The sequence below is a fragment of the Trematomus bernacchii genome, unplaced genomic scaffold, assembly GCF_902827165.1.
Source record: "Trematomus bernacchii unplaced genomic scaffold, fTreBer1.1, whole genome shotgun sequence".
Classification (NCBI taxonomy): domain Eukaryota; kingdom Metazoa; phylum Chordata; class Actinopteri; order Perciformes; family Nototheniidae; genus Trematomus; species Trematomus bernacchii.
The window spans coordinates 6,738,464-6,754,017 of record NW_022987689.1 but is presented as its reverse complement, the minus strand read 5'-3'; the positions used below and the strand labels follow the sequence as shown (position 1 = coordinate 6,754,017).

Here is a 15,554-nt window from a genome sequence, read left to right as displayed (position 1 = left end):
GGAAAGCCTCAGGTCGAGAGTTGCAGAAACATCAGGGGCATTGGTCATGCTGTCCGAACACTCTGAAAACATTGAATCAACACTTTTCTAGATGTAAATAGTGGCTCTGTGTGTTTCCACTGTACAGATTTAGGCCAAACCAAGAAAGAGAGGGGGGAATGAGCGATCCGAACAAGCTCCATTGATCTGATACCTTTGTCCAGCAGCTTCCTTTGTCTCTCTTTTTTCTTTCATTAGCTCTCAGCGGTGACTGTGGTGACCTCAACCTGAACAGACTGCTGATGCCAATTCATTCAAAGAAAAACCAAAAGCCGGGGTTGAAGCCCAGTTTTATTTTTTGCCTTATTGAATTCATTCTACCAGGGGAACAAGAATCTTTTATAATGAAACTGTAATATTAAAGCAGCTTAAAAAAGGAGGTTAAAAACAGCCTCCTTCAAAAACCTCTCAGAGCCCAGCTTTAAGAGAAACAACATTTTCTATCCTCGCTCCTGACAGACACACACACACACACACACTCCTCTAGCAGGCTACAAAGAGGTCAATTATTATTCAGCAAAGGCAATAAACGATATCCTCTCTAACTTATGGATTTGCATTAGCAGTCCAATATTGTATGCGCCATCACATTATAAAACACACTTTCCTTTCCTGGCTCATTCCAAAAAACTAAATTAGCCACTCGTTCTGTTAAAGTCATGTATCTGCAAACACTTTTCATGAGTTGAGAAAAGTTCATATATCATTTTAAATGGCTAATTCTTCAGGGTATTTAAACCTTGGGGTCTGGGAAATTGCCACGAAGAAAAAATCAATAAAAGCTAAATAAAGATTGATTAATAATAAAAATGAATCATTAGAAACTCTAAAGAGCAAAACGACAAAGTAGATTAACAATTCAACAGTCTTGTCTTGTGTCTGTTCGATGGAGTTAAAGGGCCAGACACAGGGAAAGAAGCACCTCTACGTCACAAGAAGAAAGAGAAAACTGAATCCAAAAATAAATACAGCTCCACCAAGTGGGCTGAGGCTAAATGGTGTATGTGAAAACAGAAAGAGAAACAGTGGAGTGAAACAGATTGAATAATAGATGAATGATGAGCACTTTGATTCCGAAATAGCACAGGCAAGATAGAGGCAGAGAGAGACTCCATATCCTTATAAGTCTCTACAGGCCTCCCCAGGGATTTCAGTTTGGGAACTATCCGTTGCTTTGTTGGTAATCACCGTCTCCATTAGCTGCAGATAGTGGGTTTGAAGTCGGCTCATAACGCAAAGGGTTTTCAATTCAATCTCCAGTGTCCTAAAAATGCCTTTTTGTGTGCGCCTCTGTGACCTTACTGTGCGGCAGGCCTCTTATCCCACATACAGCTGAACTCAAAAATATATTTGACCTGCCAAAGAGAGTGAGTAGATGTTAGATATATGCTTCCAGAAGAGAAAATACAGAGTGTGTGCTGACTTTGAGTTAATAGCAGCTCTCTGAGAATGTAATGCTCGTCAGAAAACAACATGAAATATTATTAGATTTAATATTTGGACAGAAGGTGATGACAGAGTAAAGGTATTTGTTCGCATATGTCGAAGAGGTTCATTAAACATGAACATGATAATCAAAGTGTTAAGATATAAGTGTGGCAGAGTTGTATGAGTGAGGAGCAAAAAGGTCGTTTTTTTCTGACATCAGACCTAGTGTAGAAGAGATATAAAGAGAAAACACCCTTTTTTACAGTTATGCATTAAGTATGTTACTCATTTTAGTTTAAGGACATCCTCCCAATGGTCGTCAAAAACAAACCACAAATGTTAATCTCACGTTGCCGCTAGAGCATCACTTCAAACATTTGGGGAACAATCAATTTATAGGAATCCATCTGGTATTTCCGTCCGCACCAAAGTGCAATTTTCCAAAAAGATGACACACCAACATTGACAAAAGGCCACATAAACACTTTTGATTACCACTCTCATCAGGTCACACCTCGCTGGCTGCAGGAGGGAGGCTATGTGCCGGACTGATAGGTGCAGGGGGGGGGGGGGGGGGGGGGGGGGGAAGAAATGACAGAGACAGGGAAGAGGCAGATAATGGAAAATGGAGTCACATCAGACTGAATGACCGACCTCTATGTGTGTCCGACTGCCGATAAGCTGGACAAATATCAGAAGATCATCTACACACATGTAACAAAGCTTCTTCTCTGGCCCTGTCTCACACACACACACACACACACACACACACACACACACACACACACACACACACACACACACACACACACACACACACACACACACACACACACACACACACACACACACACACACACACACACACACACACACACACACACACACACACACCAGGTTAAGTTTACAATGGCTTATCTGAGTTTATTGTACAGTCTGCTCCGTCTCCTGCTCTCTCTGTCTCTCTCTCGGACTCACTGAGTGTGTGTGTGTGTGTGTGTGTGTGTGGGGGGGGGGGGGGCAGTACATTCGACATTACATTTTAAGGCCAAGCGGAAAGTGGCACTCAACAGTATTCGATCTGTGTGATGGTTGCCTGGTTTGTGTGGTTGTGTTTCATTAAATGAAAGCCTAATTCACATTGTTTATAGTTAAACTAATTAGCTTTGTTGCCGACATGATAGGACTGATACCACACGTCTGTGCGATGAGTATGGAGCTGGAGTTAGTCAGCTTGCTTAGCTTAGCAGGACTGGAAGCAAAGGGAGACAGCTTGCCTGGCTATAATCGGCACGTCAAATCATAACTTGTTTTTACATTTCTGTTTGTCGATGGATTAAACAGACAACATGTAACTTTTGTGAGCTTAAGAGTTGCTGTTTTCTTACTTAGTACACTCCCAGACTAGCTGTTTCCCCCTACTTCCAGTATTTTAGCTGTTGTACTCCTTTAATACCTGCATGTGTAGATGAACGTGTTCAGCATTCCCAAGTTAAACAAACCTTTTACAAGTACTCTCCTACAGTGACAGAGACACTTCAATTATTAATTATATTTCTGAAGGGGAACTCCAGTAAAATTGGGTTGACTGATAGAAGCACAAATGAATCATTTGCATCAGATGTCGACTTTTAGCTTCTAATAGCAAGTTCAAAGAACATATAGAATATTGTTTTGTATAATGCAATTTAAAAGCTTAAATTATCTGTAAATGCCCACGTCTTTTCAAACTCCACGACCCCAGTTTCTAACACAGGCTTTCAGGAATATGTTATTCTAAGCCCAGACGTGTGGCATTTAGAGTTTTCTTTTTACTTTACAAAGCTCCTGTAGAGCAACAGAAAACCATTATGACCATGACTGAAATAACCTTTATGTGTAGAATATGTTCCATACATGTTTTTTCAAGTCTATAATAACTTTTAAGCCGACAGTGTGCAAATTATGAACAATTGAGTTTGCATTTAAGATCTTAAAGCAATCTTTAAAGAAGATTTCTCACTAAGATTTGATGATGACTTTTATAGTCTCAATTAAGTCGAAATGGTTTAATTTCTAAAATGCAATGATTTTTGAAATGATCTCAGTCAGAATGCCAAATGTATTTAACTGTCTTCGAAGCAGCATTTCATTGAGTAGTTCTCGATACAATACCCTTTGTTTAAAATATGTTTAATTACAGTAACTTTACTTCTTCTTGAGTGTGATATAGTAGCATTGCTTGGCTTCAGCACAATGGAAACACCTGAGTTCCTCTGGGACTGAGATAATCACATCCTTTTCTCTCCTCACCCAGAAAACAAACACCGCCTATTACTGAGGTTAGACAACAGCTTTCACTTTTCATGTTCATATGCTGTTACAGGCCGAGTGAGTAATCCAATTTGCACCGTCCAGCAGCAGACCTGTAATACTGTTTGGTTAAAGTAGGTGCAGTAAGTAAATAAAGTGATTTAACACAGTACGTAGCAATTACCAGCTTATCTTCTTCGAGGTAGCAGACCACTGTAATGCAAAGCCCCCTCCCGCTGATGGCAGTGAGGGATAATAAAACTGCTTTGTGATGTGGATACAGTGAGGGATGGTTACACACACAGTTGTAATTACAGGGTTGAAAATATACACCCTGTGTCTGTAAGTTAGCACTGCTGTCAGTATTATTATACAGTCGTCTTCAATGATGCAGCGAGGCTCTGCCACCAAACTGCACTGGAGATTAACTATATAGCTGACAAAGCTGCGTTAAGCTAATGCTAAATATAATCTAAATGAAATTAATGGGTGCACTGCAAAAACAACCTTTGCTCCCTGAGGTATTACAAGTTCGGCTGAACCCAATTACTGGTTGGAGGATGTCATCCAGAGTTACACAGTGTTCTCAACGCCCTCCATGGGTCCTGCCTCTGGGCCCCTCACCACCAGAGCCACTGTAGGGTGCGAGGCGTGATGGATGGCCTGCTGCAACACAATGGCTAATGTTACAAGTTGTCAGCCACTCAATAGGAGGGCGGTCTCAGGTGGCTGTACCATGCCAGAGCGGCCCCTTCATCTCAGAGTGAGGGCTCTCTGGAGACGAGCTGTCTTTGAGTGAGAAAGAAAGCAGTTTCCTGTCGGCCCCAAACTCCATCATCCAGGACTTCAAACTCTGCACACTGCACAAGGTTGTCTTCTGGTGAGACATGTTAGTTTATTAAAGCAGGTCAATTAAGTAGTCGTGGAGTTTAGGTTGTGATAAGTCAGCACTGATTATGTCATTCTTACAAGTGAAATAAAATACCATTAATAGTTTAAGATCAAAGCTGCATATGAGTGGTTTTATATCCAACATATAGCCTTTGTTTAATATCTTGATTCATTTATCAATACACAAAAGATGCATCTTAAATTGGATTATTTAGTCTGACCAACCTACCAAAACCAGATGTGTATTTGAATGTAAAGGTGAAGCTAAGACATTTTTGGAAATAGGCTGAAACAATTTGACAGATTATCAAAATAACTGATTCATTTGTTGTGGATTGACTGAGGAAAGAATTTTGCTAGTATTACCTTTTTCTTTTAAATGAAAAAACATTGATGTAGGAGTCAGTTCGTGCTTTGCATTCAGAGTTGTTTTGTGGGTGTATTTCAGCAGAGGGCAGCCAGTGGATGTTTTACATCAAAGACTGGTTTGGACATTGTTAAGAGTCAGCCTCGGGGAGAGTGGACACACCTGCTGTGGATAAAATCTCTTAATGTCTGCATCCTGAGTATTGTTAAATTATAGTACACAAGTTGAAATGTATGTTTTATTATTTTAAAGATAACACAAAAGTAATGTTGGCTGAATTATATAAATAGCAGATGCCTCCTCCTGTTCTGCCTTCTTATAGTTCATGTTTATATATTATATTATATTTCCCCATCAGCTAATTTTGATTAAATATCCCATGAAAGCACCATTCATTCAAGGTAATGCTCTTTTCAAAAGCTAAAAAGACACCAGAGCCTGTTTTAGATATTGTAACTACGCAAGGAATAAAACTTGAAGTGGTTACCTGTTACAAATACCTTGGTATCTGGCTTGATGACTGTCTCACTTTTAAACGTCATGTCAATAACCTGCTTAAAAAACGGAGGGTTAGGCTAGGTTTCTTTTACAGGAACAAGTCCTGTTTCTCGCTTGAGGCCAGGAAAAGGCTAGTCACTGTGACCTTTTTACCTGTGCTGGACTATGGTGATTTGATTTATATGAATGCACCTGCCAATTGCCTGGTCAAGTTAGATGCCGCCTATCACAGTGCACTGAGATTTGTGACAAACTGTAAAGCATTAACTCATCACTGTACCCTGTATGCAAGGGCTGGTCTGCCTTCACTAACTGCACGGAGGCTCAGTCACTGGTACATTTTTATATACAAAGCCATGTTAGGGAAACTTCCATCCTACATCTGCTCCCTGATCTCACGGCGAATTGTAAGTGGCTACTGCCTGAGATCGCATGCTGTGGTTTTATTAAATGTGCCAACTGCTAGGACTGTCTTAGGGAAGATAGCATTTAGATGCGCAGCTCCACTGTCCTGGAATAGTCTGCAATTGAAATGGAAACTGAGCAATCTGGTGCCACTAAATGTTTTTAAAGCTCGGTTGGATGCTACTCAATCGGAAGCTGTTGGTACCTGTGCATATGAATAGTTATGTAAATTGTAATCCCTGTAATGATGCTGTATGATGTCCTTTTGTTGTTCTGTTTATGTTTTTTATGTTTCATGTGGAACCTACTTGAGCAGGTCTCCCTTGAAAAAGAGATCAATGATCTCAATGGAATACACCTGGATAAATAAAGGTTTGAAATGAAATGAAATTCATCAAACCCAACATTTTATTATTATTATTATTATTATTATTATTATTATTAATGCTGAGATCCTGAATCAATTGTATAATATATGGTTTTGTCAATACTGTCCAGCTCTACATAATAGTACCATAAAAACGGCAGTGTGTCTGTGTCTGACACCTAAAGCAAAAGGCCTTTGACAGACATGAGGGGGGGGACATTCATCCTCCTCCCCACATTAACTTGTTCAAACAGTAATTACTTTTGTAAAGCAATAAAAAACAACAGCCACTGCTGCCATCCAGGAAATAAAGTTGTTGTGGCAGGCTGGATGAATGTAGAGAAGCGAGACCCAATATTTTTAAAACCCCATTTGGACCTGTGCCTCATGTCTGGGTTAGTGTGGTCTCCCCTCACTCAGTGAACGGCTGGGCTCACAGACAGGACCTATAAACAAGCAGCTTTTATCTCTCTGAGAGAGACATGGCAACAAAGAGACCAGCTGCCGGGCCATATCCCCCATCCCTCCGTTTTCCTCTTTTATCTTTCCTGTCATCACCCCACCATGTTGAAGAGGAGCCACGGAGGGATCCAGAGGTGCTTAAATCTCTGGTTTCTTTTTCACAGCTTTCTCATTATTTTCAGATTGGCTGCAGAGGGCATGGATATGAGTCATTTTCTTGAATTGTTGGAAAGTAATGCTGGCTTTTCCTCCTGAATCAGTAATTGCAAATTGCAACAATAACTAGGATAATAATAGCTCCCTGAATAGTGCAGTGCGCTGTTTTAAAATGTGGACCATATTGATGTCAATTACACTATTGCCGCTAACCTAGAGGACCCTTCACTTTAGACAGCAGCATGACACTTGGGGTGTAAACGTGGGTCCACAACCTTGGTTCAGACTGAATCATAATGTATACATACTATATCTCAACTACTGTTGCTTAGGTGGCAAGGACATTTTGTTCAGACTTTGTTGCTCCCCTGAGGATGAAGCCTACTTTGATATAAGAACTCTAATTACCAATCTCCTATCGATATAAGACTTTGATGTTCTCCTGGCTTTTCATGTTGCACTATATTCATGTCTCAATTTAATTTGTCCAATATGTTTGAATATACCCAAGAAGGCTGCCCTAATGAGGTGTAGTGCTAAATAGATAAAGTTAGAAGCTAACACACCAAACTAAGACAGTGGACGTCGAAGACATTATAGCAGATTAACATCAGTATATTAGCATTATCATTGCGAGCATGATGCCGTTAGCATTTAGCTCAAACCACCACTGTGCTCTCCAAAGAGCTGCTTTGTGTGGCTGTAGACTCTTAGTTTTGTTTCAAATTATTAAATGTCCATCTTTGAGTATGACCCAAATTCCTCCAATACTACAAGATGCTTAACAACGCAACAGATGTATTTTTGTGCCAGGAAAGGAGTTGAAAGGGAAATAAACCCAATGTTTTCTGGTGCAAAAGTTCACTCAGAGATTTGAGGCTTTCCTCCAAGAGAAAGAGTTTATCATGATCCAAAAATATTGATTGACATTCAGACAATATTTCCTGATGGCGGTCAGAAACTTCAATCAATATTCTGTGACTAACGTTAGCTCTTTGCCAATCAACGCAGAATAAAAGATGCTAATCCAGTTCTGGGGGGGATATGTGCAACTTGGTATGCGCAGACACGGTTCCCCGTTACATACCTCCATCTTGTTGAGGGACACCCAGCAGTCTGAGGGGAAGTCCTGCAGCATGGGAACCAAGAACTGTAGGCAGCCGTCCCAGTGACACAACAGCAGCATCATACCAATCAGGTTAAAGATCCGCATCACCGCACTAGCCAGGTCATAGGTCATGTGGAAGATCTGTAGACAACAAGACAGGAAGTGGGGGTTACATTGTGCTGAGACATGTGGAGATAGAACAAAAGGAAGAGCCATGGAATTCTTCTGGCAAAGGTTGAAAAGCTACAACAACTCGACTCATACAGAGCAGCTAAAAGTTTGAACTTTGCTTTGGAAAGTTCCTTGGATCTTTTTTACTTTTTGGAACTTTTCAAACTACTTTATCAATCCCAAGTGGATATAAGGTTTTGTGACAGTTATAATAATATAATGAATACATATTTAAATAGATACAGTCCCTAGTTCTTTTTAGGACATAGAGAGAATATGTAGGATTTTGCAACACGAACTCATGGAATATGGCGTTCATTTTTCAACTTTGTCAATGGCTTCCCACTAAGCTCCTGGATTATACCAAGTTAGATGAATGAGCATGGGAGACAAGTTCACTTCAGTCCCACATCAAACACAGCAGGAGCATTTGTTACACAGAGACACACGACATCAATCAGAGGCTCAGACATGAACACAGAGTCCAGTCACACACACGACACACTCACGCAAGCCCGCAGGCACACTGATACACCAACAACACAGACAGGCATGCCAACCCACTCACATACACAAATTCACACAGAGTGATGGACAGGGACCATCATGATCCTTAACAACTGTGAGCCTATGTCGTCTCACACATCAATCATAGTGAGTCACTGGACAGACACTTAGGCCAATCATCTATCACCTGACTGACGGACGAACCTCCCTTTGTTGGTGCTTTGCGGCTGCATGCTAATCTTTATTAGGTCAAGATCTGAAAAAATTACAAACTGTTCACTGTAAGAAGGTCTGTTAAATGGGTCATTTCTTACTTGGTGTAGCAGAGAGATAAGTGATGCTCTGTGATGGGAGGGATGAGGGATGAGACTGGACATGAATCACATGTGCTGATCTTTCTAAATGTCACTTTAACCTTTATGGGGTTTTCTCTGTCAGTTGTTATCAATCAACAACTGACCAACTAGAGTCATTTGTCATATCATTTTCGCTGAGGTTGGATGAGAGGAACTGTATTGCACATGGTCCTGTTGTGCCGGCTAATGGTGATGTTCAGCACCACGGACAGCTCATACTGTTACAGGAACTAAAAGAAGCTAAGGGCTGAGATTCTTTGATTTCAAATAAACTATGACAGATAATGCCCAACAGACTGGGCTTTGGAACTGGTCGTTTCCTTTGTGTCAGTGTCTCACTCTTCACCCCATCTCCCTTCATTCTCCATGCATGGCAAGTATCACTTCCCATCATGCACCACAGTGTGTGTATGTGTGTGTATCCCATCATATCTTCAGAAATCCAATTATCCAAAGGTCAAGTTTGCAGCCCAGCCCCTCTGCACTGCTCACCACTGCAAAATGCCAGCATCAGGCTGCCAATACTGGCATAAACTTAAAGTCGAGTGATCTTGTGACATTGTTGGACTTCCTGTCTCCGAGGCAGCTCCCTTTCATTATAGAAAGGGGAGTCCAATGGAGAACTTGGAGCAGAGCCCCGACAAAGTGCATCCTTCACAAAGTATATAAAAGCTGAGTGGCCAGAAAGTGCAGGATTGTGTCATTGAGTTCAGTTTACTAGAAGTGGGGACTACCTAGCAACTGCACCCATCTTCACATCCAAAAATCTGTCAGGCCTCTGAGGAAATACCAGCTTACCTAACCTATCTGATCCTTTTAAATGAACAATTACTGACATACATAATCGCATTCAACAGCCCCCTAGTGCTGCATATTATCATCACCCCCCCCCCACCTGCTCTTCCTCTGGCACCTTAATTGATTAAGTATGTTTTCCCTGGTAATAGGCTGCTTATTAGACCGCCTGGTGTCGCCTGTGGGACTACCAGGTCAGACAGAGACACAGAGGGTAAGGGGGGGTTTGTGTGACAATAACAGTAATTAGAATGCAAAGTTTGTTAAAGCTCAAACATCCTGCTGACATTTTACATTTCTCACCAGGTGGCAGGTGAGAACATTAATATGGAGCGTGCCGGCGGAGGAGAGCAGGCAGACTGTTGCTTTGATCACAAGCCAACATCAGCATATTGGAGGCAAACCAGTGACCTTTTATCACAGACTACATTGGGTTTTGTGCCTAAGAGTTGTGTGATTGGAGTTGATATAATATTTACTGAGGGACACTCGTGAATCCTCTTACCTCTTCCCATTGGTGAATGTAGCGTATTAATCTAGAGAGCCTCAACAGCCTCAGAAGACTTAGGATCTTGGTAAAGCGGACGATCCTCAGGGCCCGAGCAGTCTTGTACACCTCAGCGTCGATCCCTTTCTCCACTATGAGGAATATGTAATCCACTGGGATGGAGGACACAAAGTCTACAATGAACCAAGTTTTTAAGTACTTTTTCTTAATGGTTTCAGGGTCCAAGATGATGTCTGAATTGTCTTCAATGATGATTCCAGTGCGAAAGTTTAGCAACAGGTCCATGAGGAAGAAGGTGTCGGAGACCACGTTGAAGATGATCCAGGGCGTCGTGGTCTCGTCCTTGAAGAAGGTGATGCCGACGGGGATGATGATCAGGTTGCCCACCATAAACAGCAGCATTGTGAAATCCCAGTAGAACCTAGCAGGTGTGTGACGTTGTGGTGTGTGCATGACAGTGTGTTAACATGTATTTGAGTGTGTATGTGTTGAGGGGGAAAGGGGGGAGGGGGAAAAGACAAAAATAGAGTCAGATAAGAATGAGAGTTGCTGTGGAAAGCCGATAGGCACAAGAGACTTACTAACTGAAGATGGGAAAGAGTAAACGAAGTACTAAGTCTTCCCTTTGCATGCCTAAACATTCAGAGAATAATGAGATTAACCTGCTTTTACCACACATATTCTTTTCATGCAAATAAACCACTCCTATAATTGTCTCGGCCCCCTGGCTGATGAAGTTTATTTCTATACTATATCTATACTTTTTAGGGTTCAAATGATGGAAGAAACGTTCAACCTCCTTTCGTATCACTCACATTGGCCTGACTTACAAATACTGCACTATAGTCTAGTTGTACAAAATCAAAGGAAACTATTATTGCAACAATGTTCCTTATGATTTTTGTCTTTTTTAAATGTATGTTGACCTTATGCAGAAAAGACGATAATTCATCCTTTTTCAACAGACTGAGCTGGCACACTTGATAACATATTACAATATTCCATATTTTTACAATGTAAAGGTCTATTGTTCCTCACGGTGACTCATGTTTAGAGTAAATTAGACCTCATATAAACAAACTAAAGTAAAACACAGATAAGATCCAAGTAACTGCAGTTATACTTTTTGTTTTAACCCTGATTTACAGCCATGCTCTCAGAGACTCCAAAGAGAAGTCCTTTTCTGACCTTTTCTATAGCAGATCAAATTAGGCGTCTCATCAATTAGAAACTGCTCTAGTGCTGTACTGAAACATCAGTGACTTGAGCTGTCAATGAGGACCAACAGAACATTATGTTTAATTGATCAGAGTTGTATGGATACCAAGAAGGCAACAGTCTAACCATCTGCCATCTTTGATGTGGCAGTTTGGTGGATGGGGTAGACAGAATTAAGAGATGTTTGAGCCCGTCACAGGAAGCTCTGCAGGACAGGTGCAGCGCTGAGTCATTACACTGCGACTTATGCAACAAGCTGCTCCACTTCACGACAATAACAATAACCATCCCATGATCATATTTGAAGCAACTTTAACTATGCAGTATAGGGGGGGATACAGATTTACCCGTGTGTGAGCTAGCATGGTAAAGAAATGTGTCCACCTGTCGTCAAATAAAACATCTGTCTGAAGTTTAGGCTTTAGTACTGAGTCGGCGTAATGTGATCGAAATAGGCCAAACATGAATGTCGCTGTTAAGGGGGGCGAGGGGGGGTTAAAGGTAGCGTTCAGACGCGCAAGACGACTGCAAATTATTCGGGAGCTATCCCCTCCTTGTGGTGCTGAAACCAAGCAGCCCATACTAGGGGAAAACTTTCACATTTTCTGACCTTAATACAATTTAGCGACTGATACATGTCGAGAAAATGATTATAAGCTAATTCACCAAGCCCGAGTCACGAGGAGCCTTCGTGGCTCATATCTATGTCTTTAAATATTTTTAAGACCAAATAGATGCTGGATGTCTTATCGGTGTTTGAGCCTTAACATAGCATCATGTATTAAATGCAGGATCAGGGGAGCCGTGCAGACGGTTATGTCTCCAGTGATGCATGCTTGAGGTTTTCGCACACTTGGCTCAAGGTGACATTCCATTACTGAGTGCATCGCACACACATACACACACACATAGCCTATTTCCTTTCAGCACGCCTCTTGTCGCAGATGATAGCATATTATACTACTGCACATTTTAACCAGATCTTCGAAAAAAATTATGGCATTTTGAATAAGCCCCAATAAGCGTTGTCCTCTTTGTTAAACGTAAGCGTGCTTCAACAAAAAGTCTAGATGTGTTAGCAGGCCGGGCTTGTTAAGCATCTCAGACACGCTACTGTACATGCAGACTGGAACAGGATTTGTTTACAACCTTGAGAGGACACTCTTTGCTCAAGTCCGTTTGCCTGACAACAGGTTGTTTGGGGGATTATTGGCAGCACGTTGTAATGCATCGATTCAAATCTCTAAAGATTCAATCAGAGGGGATGAAATAAAAATGAAGCAGCCTTTTACATTAACCACGCATGTGTTTTCCCACCATGGGGACTCAGTAGTAAGTTATTTGTGGATGACAATGGGGACCCATACGGCCCCTCATGACATTCAACGTGCAACCAATGGCAGCCCCAGCTCTTACCTGAAATCGCTGTAAGGGTGGATAATCCAATTTCCAGCTGATTTTACCCTCTCCTGCTCTCTCTCCACTGCTTTTTGACTACCATACATGCGTAAGGAGAATTTGTTAACTCCAGGCTGCAGCATATTACTAAACTGCCGCTGCATGAAGCTGGCTTGGCTGTCCTGAAGCTCCGAGTCCTCGGCCGGCACGATTGGGGGTCCATCCTCCAGCTTCTGGAAAGTGACAGAGTTCCTGGGCTGCTGGGTCTGGGTCTGAGTCGGGCCGTGCAGCGAGGACGAGGCTTTCCGGCTCGGTGCGTTAGAGAAGGACACCCTGGAGTCTTTTTTCTCGGGCAAACCGCTGGACACCGGGGTAGAGCCGGGGTTGATGCTGTCTCCTCCGTGCCCCCCGGTCATGGACCCGCCTGGTGTGATCGAGCCGTCCATGCTGGCGGTGGTCGAGTTACGGGCTCCTCGCTTGGCGCTCCCTCCGTCCTCGGCCCTCCCCGACCCTCCTGTCTGCCTCTCCTGCTTGGAGATGATTGAGCGCAGGCTCCCGGTACCCGAGTCCCTCCTGCATTCTCCGTTTTTGTTGCATTTCATGCTGGAATTTGCAGCGACGCTTTTGCAACCATCACTTGCTGCCGCGCTCAAAACCTCTAACGCGACCGCTGCCGCCGACGCCCCCGCCCCAGATGCTCTGCTGGTCTCGCCGCGCTGGGCAGCATCGCCCGGATTGGGTGTCTGGGTCGCCGTAGCTCTGGAGGCAGAAGTGGGCCGTGGAGCGGCAGGAGCTTCCTCTGTGTGCGTGTGGCAGGGCTCCTTGTTTGAGTTTCTCCTGGAACCCGAGGACGCGGCTCCCCCTCCTGGCGTAAAGTTCTTCATCCTGATACTGCCGCCTCCTCCTCCTCCTCCACCTCCGCCGCTGCCGCTCCCCCCAGCTCGGCGCAACCGCGGATGCTGGAACTTGGACTCCTCTTCACCGTCCTCCGCCTCGTCCATCACGATGTTGCTGGCCCCGCCGAGCTGCTTAGCGCTGGGTGCAACAGGAGAGCCGGAGTCCAGGCAGTTCTGGCTGCTGGTGCTCCTTGTGCATTTGGACGCGGCAGCCTTTGGTGCGCTGATGTGGCTGCGTCCACTGCCGTCCACCTCCTTCTTTTTCATGGTGGCATCAGAAGCCGGTGAAACCTCATTCCTGTCCATGACATTGAGCATATCAAATTTTGCCTCCAATTATCTCTGGAGAAAACCAATCAGAGATGGAGGGGAGATGGAGAGAAGCAGAGAGGGAGAGAGAAAGGAGAGAGGGGCAGAGGGAGGGGTGGACGTGACTTCTTTGCAAACTACTGCGCTTTTACTTTCACTAGTCGTTGTGTCACAGATGCTCAAGCTTCACACTAAGTGAGTCCTTTGACTGCGTGTCAAATATCATTAAATTAAATTAGCCTATTCTCCTGCTAATTCCACTCAAGCTGCCTCCGACTGAGGCCTCTCTGTCATGGTGACCCGAAGCTTGGTTTGCCTCAAGTAGCTATTTTCTAAATAGCCACACTGAAATACATGCTCAATATGTTGTCAATTAGGGTACAAACTAACATCAGCAGTTTAATTACCACGTGTTAATGAAAACTCCAATGATGTCATATGTTTTAAAGGTGCTTTCAATGACAACCTCACTGAACTGGTGTTAGCCATGGCTGGTGCTTAGTGCACCCTAGCGGCCACAGAAAGGAGGCACAGGAGAAGGCAGAACGATGTTCAACGTTAGGTGACCCTGAAACAACAGAAATCAAGTTAAATACTGAATAAACAGAAACAGGAACAAGTAAGTTAAACAGATAACGTCAATATCTTGATGAAAAGGTAAGATACTGTCCAACTTGTCGTCTCAAATGTGCCTGATCTTGTTGTTGGCGTTATGCACCTGAGGGAACACACTGTCCCCCTTCTATTTTTGAGCTCTTTCATTTATTCCCCCTGGAGCTATGCACACGAATCCAAGATATTTTTTTAATTGAAAGTACACAATGCACAACTACAATTTGTACTGTAGTTGTGCTATATGTCCTCAATTTGTGTATAAAAGGGTGAGAACTGAGGATGGGTCAATTAGCTATTCAAGTCACCTACTGTACTGCACAATTCGTGCAGGTACCTGTAATAAAGGTCACCAAGAACAGCAGAGGTGTTCATGTAGTGCATGCTGCTGCAGTCAGATGAATGTGTTTTGCTCAGGTGTAAATTGCATGGTATGAGCATAAAAATGTCTTCCGCAAGTGCAGTGCAATAATAACATTTCCATTATTTAGAATTACACTAAGATGGCCTGAATGCATGTTTGAGCTGCAGAGCAACACATAGGGAAATGGGCCGTGACAATCCAGTGCTTTGTCACTTGAGAAAAGATAAAGTAGTTAGCCTATTTTCTTTGTTCTGGTTGAGTCTAATTTTGGCCTCATATGTGAAGGATAGCTTGTATCTACACACAAATGTCTGCTTATCAAATCAGCATGACTATATAACTGGTGCCAATCATTGAACCTACATATTATCACTGCTGCAAATTAAAGTTAGAGTAACATTTTCTCC

General features: G+C 42.8%; 1 protein-coding gene across 1 annotated transcript in view; it reads right to left on the bottom strand.

The window, feature by feature from the left end:
* LOC117488644 (potassium/sodium hyperpolarization-activated cyclic nucleotide-gated channel 2-like) overlaps window positions 1-14,180 on the bottom strand; it is a 31,507-nt gene extending 17,327 nt beyond the window's left edge. The window contains exons 1-3 of the mRNA XM_034137656.1: window positions 12,985-14,180; window positions 10,348-10,771; window positions 7,993-8,154 (exon numbers count right to left, since the gene is read on the bottom strand). Coding sequence (XP_033993547.1) covers window positions 7,993-8,154; window positions 10,348-10,771; window positions 12,985-14,180 — 1,782 coding nt within the window. The remainder of the gene's footprint in view (window positions 1-7,992; window positions 8,155-10,347; window positions 10,772-12,984) is intronic.
* Window positions 14,181-15,554: the final 1,374 nt, after the last annotated feature.